Source organism: Salvelinus namaycush, chromosome 20, assembly GCF_016432855.1.
Source record: "Salvelinus namaycush isolate Seneca chromosome 20, SaNama_1.0, whole genome shotgun sequence".
NCBI classification, from domain to species: Eukaryota; Metazoa; Chordata; class Actinopteri; order Salmoniformes; family Salmonidae; genus Salvelinus; species Salvelinus namaycush.
This window is the reverse complement of record NC_052326.1, coordinates 28,647,783-28,656,953: the sequence shown is the minus strand read 5'-3', so window position 1 is coordinate 28,656,953 and position 9,171 is coordinate 28,647,783. Positions and strand designations below refer to the sequence as shown.

Below are 9,171 nucleotides of genomic sequence, written 5' to 3'. Positions count from 1 at the left end.
CTCTTCTTAAAGTTCTCCAAATTGCAATAGCACATTTGCGCTGATATAACATGCCAGGCTAAAGAACACCATGAGCATTAGGAGAGAAGCAGACAGCACCTAAACATGTCTTTATGGAAGATACATTTTGTTTTGGAAAAAAGAACAGCAGACTACCCAAAGCAGACTGTCTCGAAACATACCACACATTTGTAGTATATAGTCCATAGCATAATATATCCCCTAGCCTAATATCTGGAAGAGTAGCCTATTTTGTTTTTTATGTAGGGCTGAAAATGTAGTTTAGGAGCGCTATTGGTTATTATCACATTTCTGTGATGAAGACAGCAAATATGAGCACCACTAGAGGGCAGTCTTCGTTAATTTCTGGCAGAGGCTCTGAATAGTGGTGAAGAGGGCGTTCTTGTGCAGGCCAAAAATCATCTCCAGTACTGATTTTTTGGGGGGGCCTATTGATAGAACTGATCTACTCATAATTACTATCTTGCCTGAGCATCATCATCACCACAGATGTTGAGGAGCTACTCTGTTGTATCTACTGTCTGCAGCTGAATGATTTGTATAATGAATCTCATAAGTCAAATATACAATTATATTCAATCAAGGCTCCTTAATAGAACTCTCTGATTCTAACTCAAGGTTCTGTTCTATGTCTGTTTTTTTATCTAGAATGCAGCTGCTCAGCTCTGTACTTCATCATCAAAGTGCTGTTGTGTCCAGTCTTACCCTGATATTTTCTGAGATCCTGAACTCCCTGAAGTCATTCAGTCCTCCATGCTTGTCTGTGCATTCAAAGAAGGGACACTGGGACAGGGATGATGGACTGCTCTCCATTCCTGACTGACTGAACACGTACTGGGGGGGCGTGGTTGAAGTATGCAAACTGTCTGACAGTGAAAGGGAAAAGGCCAAAGGGAATGGGGGTCAGTTCACTGGAAGTGTCTTTGCCCCTTGGCTGTGGGCAGACTGTGTGTTCGTGGGTGTGTATTCTGTTAGTGCGTCCATTTGGCACATCCTAATGAGCAGTGGTGGAAAAAGTACCCAATTGCCATACTTGAGTAAAAGTATAGATACCTTAATAGAAAGTTACTCAAGTAAAAGTGGAAGTTTTACTTAAAGTACGACTTGAGTAAATGTCTAAAAGTATTTGGTTCTAAGTATCAAAAGTAAATGTATAAATCATTTCAAATCACTTGTATTTTAAGCAAAGCAGACGGCACCATTTTCTTGTTTTTAAAAAGTACGTATAGCCAGGGGCACACTCCAATACTCAGATATAATGTACGTATAGCCAGGGGCACACTCCAATACTCAGATATAATGTACGTATAGCCAGGGGCACACTCCAATACTCAGATATAATGTACGTATAGCCAGGGGCACACTCCAATACTCAGATATAAAGTACGTATAGCCAGGGGCACACTCCAATACTCAGATATAATGTACGTATAGCCAGGGGCACACTCCAATACTCAGATATAAAGTACGTATAGCCAGGGGCACACTCCAATACTCAGACATATTTTACAAAAGATGCATTTGTGTTTAGTGAGTCTGCCAGATCAGAGGCAGTAGGGATGACCAGGGATGTTCTCTTGATAAGTGTGTGAATTGGACAATTTTCCTGTCCTGTTAAGCATTCAAAATGTAACGAGCACTTTTGGGTGTCAGGGAAAATGTAGGGAGTAAAAAGTACGTTATTTTCTTTCGGAATGTAGTGAAGTAAAAGTTGCCCAAAATATAAATAGTAAAGTAAAGTACAGATACTCCCAAAAACTACTTAAGTACTTAAGTACTTTACACCACTGCTAATGAGTCGGGATGACCCTAGTGTTAATGGACGAATTCCTGACTGCTCTACACTATTGAGTGCCTAGTCTTAAGACCTGGTAGGAACTTAGTTGGTAAACACGTCCAGCAATAAAGTAAAGGTATGGGGGGAGGATATACAAGAGAGGGTAGTGCTAGAAAGGATTTGGCCTCTTGGAGGAAAAACGTCACAAATATACACATACACATTTTTCACACAGACACACATTATCAGGGGAGAGTTAAAGGCAGGCACTGACTGTCAGAGGGAAAGATAGAGAGAGAGAGAGAGAGAGAGGAGAAAAAGAGAGAGGGAGGTAGGAGGGGGAGGAACATGTGACTTGAGCATGTGTGTGAGATAAGAGACAAATGGAGAGGCGAGTAAAAATCCAGTGTACTGAAAATGTCTGTTCATTTGAGATAGGGATGCAACTCTACAACAAGCTCCTCGAACACTCCTCTGGTTTCTGTGTCCATAAACTGTGTGAGAGGGAGAGAGAGAGTCAGAGAGAGAGGGAGAGAGAGAGAGAGTCAGAGAGAGAGAGAGAGGGGATGGGTCAAGGAGATGGATGGATTGTGTGTGACCGTGTGTCCGTGCATGTGTCCGTGCGTGTGTATGTGTGAATCAGGAGGTGTGTGCGTTAGTGCGTGCCAGACAGCAAAGAGAGGCGCAGTTATCTAGGAATTTGAGCCAAAAGAACCTCACTAACAGAAAGAGAGAGAGAAAGAGAAACAGAGGGAGAGAGAAAAAATAGGAAGAGAAGTCGAGAGGATGAAATAGGTATATAGATAGAAAGAGACAGACACAGAGATCGGGATTACAGTAAGATTAGATCAAAAAAAGAGATAGACATGGAGAGACAGAAAAAGATGAAGAAGTTCACACAGAAATAGAAGGTTATATGGGCAGAGAGTGGAGGGACACCATCCAAGGCTTCAAACAAAGCATCAAGCCGACAGACTCAGGAGTGGAGTAGAAACCCATCAAGTACAACAAAAAAGAAAAAATAAGGACAAGTGGCACCAAAGAGGTGTGGGCACCCAAATCCAAGAGGCTGGCAAGGCAGAACAGCTTTAAGGTGAAAACCGGTGTCGGGAGGCACAGTAAACGGCGAAACTCAGAGGTGCCTGAGAGACTGAATTCTGCCAGCTTTTCAAATTCTTTTAGGAGTTTTCCCATGATTCTACTGGGCTCAATCGGCGTGGTCCCACTACTGCTGTCCCTGTGTGTGGGGGCCGTGTTGTCCCCCCCAGACGCACCCCCGGTCTGTCCCCACCCCCCTTGCAGGGACAGTCTGGTGGCCGCTCCGCCTGCGAGGATAGGGTCAGGGGGGTGTGAGGGGAGCCCGGGGACGGCGGGCTGCAGGGTGGTGGTTGCCCCCCTGGCTGCCTCCGACCCCCCTCTGAGGGAGGAACACAGACAAGAAGTCCGACAGGTCCAGCCCGAGGTGAGTGACATCACCAGGTCAATCTGAGGTCATTTCCTGTGCTTTTCCCAGTAGAATGAGTGAGGTATTGATATAACTGACTCAGGTATTGTACACACCAAACAATGAGCATTCTGAGCTGGGTGGCACAGAGGAAGGCCTGGACAATGTTTGCTCGGTAGGGGTGATTAGATAATGCTGGTGCAGAGTCTCTGAGTCTGACACACCATGTCCCTCTTGTTTGTGTGGCAGGGGTGTAAAGTTTAGGCCGCTGAAACAGTGACAATGGACATAACGTCACTCAGCCATTTGAAATGGAATTGAGCCCAACTCTGTAGCATAGTGGCATAGACACCCACTGGGTACACATTGGTTGAATCAATGTTTCCACGTAATTTAAATGAAATTATATAGAACCAATGTGAAATAGACGTTGAATTGACGTCTGTGCCCAGTGGGTAGTGTCTGGTGTCGTAAGCATTAGTGTCAGTGGTATAGTATGTGGAGAGCGGGCAACAGGTCCCTACTCTGGGGATTAGGGGCACTCTTCACTTGGCACCACTTGACAGATGCTTTCCAAAGATAACAATCAAAGAGAGAGTAAAATTAGGCTTGGGTTTATAAATGTCCTCATCATATGGCTTTGCTGAGCTCATGCAATGACAGGTGTTCCACTGACATGGCTAGGAGGGATGTAAGCGTGACTGAGTGATTGAGTCTGTGGCAGTCATCTACTTTGCATGCCTTAGTGTCGGTTTGTGTTTGTGTGATGTGACTGTAAATGCTTGTGTGTGTGTGTCATGTCATGACTGTAATGCTGTGTGTGGTCTCTGCAGGCAGGGGATGTGTCGGAGCGTCTGTTCCAGTTGCAGCGATGTATGCATTCCTTCCAGGAGCCGGGGGCCCCCAGGGACCAGGGAGGGAACACGCTAGTGGCCATTCTGGCTCTGATGGCTGCAGTGCTGACAGAGTGTGACCTCCACTGTCACAGCCAGGCCCTCAGGGCTATGGCCAGACGACTGGGTGAGGAGCATGGCGAACACACACACACACACATACACACACAGATGCACACATTGTTACTACCTATCTTCTCTCTTTCTGTGTATCCTCCTGTTCATTCTCTTGATCCCTCTCCACACAATGACGGTGTCTCTCCTATCTCATTAGAGGGCCACACACACTCACAGTAAACAAAGTCGTAGTGAGGCCTGGTCTGTGCCGGTCAGAGGTGAGTGCACAGGAATGCAAGGCTCTGTGTGGGATGAGTAAGGCAGATAGATAGTTCACTGGTATCTCACAACCCAGTGCACAACTCTTTAACCTTCACAAAACCACCATATAACTTCTACAACAGATCAGAAGATAACTGCTATATGTAACTACAGTGGGATGGGTCCTCAATCTCACACAACCTCTTCTTGTTTTATGTGTTTAGAGGGGGCAGCGGTTGGGAGAGAGGGAGAGAAAGACTTGCTACTACTATTGAGAAGCATCACACAACACCCTCCAACAGGTGAGAGCAGTGTGTGTGTGTGTGTGTGTGTGTGTGTGTGTGTGTGTGTGTGTGTGTGTGTGTGTGTGTGTGTGTGTGTGTGTGTGTGTGTGTGTGTGTGTGTGTGTGTGTGTGTGTGTGTGTGTGTGTGTGTGTGTGAGTGAGTGTGTGCTTGTGTGTACTTGAGTGCATGTGTGCGCATGTGCGTACAAAATATACAGATGTAAGGGCGCAAGTGTGTGTGTGTGTTGCAGTGGCCCCCTCAGCGAGGCTGCATCCTCAGGACTGTGCTGAGATCTATCATTTGGGGATCAGAGAGAACGGAATCTACACCATCCAGCCTGACCCACACAGACCTGCAGTCGAGGTACCACCTAATACTTACACACACAAAATGCAAACAACCTGTTTACTGTATGTGTGTTATGCACCATCTGTCGAGCTTGGAGGGGAACATACAGCGAGAAAAAACAGACAAGGAGGGAGCTGACGTTACAGATTACAGTAGTAAAGTAGCCTTGCTTGTGCAAGCTAGAACGGCTCACAGGAGCAGGAGCCTATCTCCTGTTTCTGTAGCATAAGGCAGCTTGATGTACAGGTACACCCCCTGGACAGGATGCTAGTCTATCACAGGGCCTTACCCCAAATATATCTCCTTACTGCTGAGTGCTAAGCAGAGACGCACCGTGTTCCATTTTTACAGTCTTTGGTATGACTCGGCTGGGGATGGAACTCCCAACCTTCCAATCTCATGGCGGACACTCAAACCACAAGGCCACTGATTACAGAAAAATGTCTCAATGCGTTACATACTGTATCTCAATAATCACCCCGTATATTCTCTCTATTATTGGCAATGGTCAGGGAATCTTCATCATTATTGCGTCGGATGTCCAAGAGTTGTTACCTTTGCCTCTCCCCAGGCAGAGTGTGACATGGAGACGGCAGGCGGAGGGTGGACGATGTTCCAGCGTCGGAGAGATGGCTCGGTGGACTTCAATCGGACGTGGCAGGAGTACCGCGAGGGTTTTGGTTCCCCACAGGGAGAACACTGGCTAGGGAACGCAGCGCTGCATGCTCTCACCAACACTGGTCAACACCTACTGCGTATTCAACTGGAGGACTGGCACAAGCAGAAACGCCAAGCCACCTACAACACCTTTAGAGTGGCAACAGAGACACAGAAGTAATGGAAACACACAGATAGATAGGAAGACTAAGATATACAGTGTATATTATACACAAATTAAATAAATTGTTTTCCTCAAAATCAAAGATTACCAAATATATATATATTTTATTTTACAAAAGTGGGATAATGTCAAGATCAGTTCAGGTCCCACGGCATCTGAATGGGAGGATAGGCACAGCCTGAAATTAGACAGTGCCTATCTTTAATGCATGTATCTGGATCTACACAACTGATGGAGTATGACGTGGACTCATCTCAACATTAGACCCCTTTTGACATCAGTAAACATCTGACAAACTTTGATTTTGGAGTGAACATAGTATCTCTTTAACATATAATACACTAATACACTCATGGTGTTATGCTGTGTTCATAACCAAGTGGGAAGGTGGCATTTTCCAGATGTGAAGTAATAAATATGAGTTGGATGCATTCACATGCTTTGAACTCATTGAGATTGGCTAATGGCTAACAAGTTGCGGCAACCATCAACTAAAAGTACAGCTGTCGTGCTCTATTGTTCTAATTATATTGTTCAAAAACACTTTTAATAGATAGCTTTTTATAAATTGTATTTTGTTGTTGGATTTAACTGCCGAAAATCCTGTTATTGAGGTAATTTCCTTAGTAGGTGACATCAGAGGTCAGTATGTGGGAGAAGACGGAGATCAGGGATGATAGAGGAGTGTCCCACTAGTAATTACCAGTTGGAGGGGCGTTCAAGTGTATTTTCCTAGTCGTATGTAGTAAATACCACCTTCCCACTTGGTTATGAACGCTGAGTAAATGTTGTCTCTCCTTCTCCCAGGTACCGTCTGACAGCACGGGAGTACTCTGGTGACGCGGGAAATGCCCTGAGCTACAGCAAACGCTACAACCACGACGGCCGAGCGTTCAGCACCAACGACCGTGATCACGACCGCTACACCTCGGGGAACTGTGCGCAGTACTACGGTGCGGGCTGGTGGTTCGATGCTTGCCTGGCGGCTAACCTGAATGGACGGTACTACCGCGGGCGCTACAGCGGGCTGACCAACGGCATTTACTGGGGCACCTGGTACATCCTGACAGACAGCCACAGTGGAGAGCGCTACTCCTTTAAGAGTGTGGAGATGAAGACACGCCCACGCAACATCTAATAAAGAATGACTTGGGACAGTTAATGTGAAGTAGCAATCTGTAAAATGTAGGCCTACTACAACCTCTGAGCCAGGTTCTGTATATATAAATCTAGCCTGGTCCCAGATCTGTTTGTGATGTGCCCCAGCTAGGGAAACCCTAATCTGGTTGCAGAGTGTGTGAAGGTTATTGTTAACCAGCTGATGACTGGATGTTTGATTCACTGGATGATGTTGGGATAGTGAGCCACTAAATCACTTCTTCCAGGTGTAAATATAGTGCTAAATCGAAAAGTGTTTAGATGTCTCTGTCCTTATTTATAATCCAAGTATGTGTTGAAGAAGTTGAATTACACCATTAACCAGCAGAATATGTGTTCATAAAGGCTCATGGGTTCCTCACCCCTGCTTCATTTTTATTATCCATCATTCAAGCCATATACTTTGCCACCCCGCATCTTTTTTTGTTGTGATATTTAAACGGCAGTAAACTTTTCATACAGTATGTTATGCAAATCTTTCCACAAAAATGTAATGTAGAAATGTACATTGACAATCATGGCTTTAGTATAGAGAAATTATTATTGAAATACATTTATATAACATTTATAACCAATGACTGAGTTATTTGTGTCTCTGGTTTATCAGTATTATTTTGGGTAAATAAGATATGTCAACATATAAAAACATAAAAGATTAACAGATTCTGCCTGAAATTCAGTTTGAAGTTATGTAAGAAAGGTACTTGACATCCAGGTGTCCTGTTAGGTCTATACGTATGATATTCTACACAGGTTTAATTCAATCACCCAAACAAGCATATTCGTTTCAACCATCTGATAATCTCTTAAGGTGTCCATATTAGGAATGCCTCAGTCTCGGCAGGAGTTGTCAATACATCCAAACCAGGGAGAATTAGCTGACTAGGAAACTAAGTAAAACCCCTCACCCTAAGCCTGCATCATGTAGCAAATTACATTTTACAGAGTATGTGACAGTACCTGTCAGTTGAGTACAGTACTTTAGCAAAGCACTTCTTCATTTTTCAGGTATGTAGTTTCACAAAAAATTCGAAGTTACACTATAAAACTTAGATAGTCAGAGTTTCATGGTGGCTGCTTCTCCTGTTCCCTCCCCCCTGGATATAGGGTCAGCTGGTGCCAGGTTCATGCAGAGGGGGGTCAGTTATCAGTTGGGTGATACTCAGACCCCTCAAAGCCATGGCCCGATAACATGCTAACGTGCTAATGTACAACAGAGGGGCAGCCGACAGCCAACTTAGCGCTCTCTACCCCTAGATCTCCAGGCCCCTGTGTTCTGACCCCAGCTGTGGGATTGCTCAGCTAAACCCTAACTGTCTTTTCTTTTGAAATGATGCTATGACAGTCAACAGAGAAGAGCTCAGTTTTGGTAAAGGGCCTCCCCTTCTCCTACCACAAATAACTTGTAACAGCTTTCACACTGTCCCATACCAAAGTCCCACACAATGATGGCATTAGGAGCTCACACACTTTCTGACACACAGAGAGAGAAAGACACACACACACACTCAGATATTTGCTCACATACGCACACACACACACACACACACACACACACACACACACACACACACACACACACACACACACACACACACACACACACACACACACACACACACACACTGACCCCCGGCTGTCCTTTGGAGTTGGCGTCAGACGGGCGGCTCCCTCTGGCTGTGGTTCACAGAGCTTTTTGGGGAGTTTAGAGTGTGTGTGTGAGCAGTGTGTGTATGTGTGTGTGTGTGTGTGTGGGGGGGGGGGGGGGTGTACAGGGTGTGTGCGGGGATGTGAGTGTATGGGGGATGGTGAGGCTATGTGGGGTGGGTGGGTGAGGGGGTGTGTTAACTGCTTTGCCCGTTTTAGCAGTGTTCGCGACGAGCTGCCAGTCTGAGTGGCTAATAATAACAACGAGGTGGGTTAGACGGACAGACATACAGCAGGTAGGCAGGATCTCAACTAGCCACAGTATTTCACACACACTACCTATACACACAAACCGACAAGCACAAACACATACTGCCTGCAGCAAAGCAAACACAAACACTGTCCTCAGCATAGCAGACACTATATGCGGCGCAGTTCT

The 9,171-nt window shown here is 45.4% G+C and overlaps 1 protein-coding gene across 1 annotated transcript; it reads left to right on the top strand.

The window, feature by feature from the left end:
• Window positions 1-1,752: 1,752 nt before the first annotated feature.
• si:ch211-157b11.8 (fibroleukin) lies at window positions 1,753-7,628 on the top strand. Its single transcript, XM_039016001.1, has 6 exons — window positions 1,753-3,260; window positions 4,076-4,262; window positions 4,678-4,755; window positions 4,989-5,101; window positions 5,658-5,920; window positions 6,735-7,628. Exons 1-6 carry the CDS (start codon window positions 2,991-2,993, stop codon window positions 7,063-7,065), a joined length of 1,242 nt encoding a protein of 413 aa, XP_038871929.1. The 5' UTR covers window positions 1,753-2,990; the 3' UTR covers window positions 7,066-7,628.
• Window positions 7,629-9,171: the final 1,543 nt, after the last annotated feature.

Excerpts from the sequence above, each read along its gene's own strand:
- si:ch211-157b11.8 (XM_039016001.1), top strand. The coding sequence starts at position 2,991 with ATGATTCTACTGGGCTCAATCGGCGTGGTCCCACTACTGCTGTCCCTG. Across the intron at positions 4,263-4,677 it reads GGCTATGGCCAGACGACTGG|AGGGGGCAGCGGTTGGGAGA; the intron begins GTGAGGAGCATG and ends TTATGTGTTTAG. Across the intron at positions 4,756-4,988 it reads CACACAACACCCTCCAACAG|TGGCCCCCTCAGCGAGGCTG; the intron begins GTGAGAGCAGTG and ends TGTGTGTTGCAG.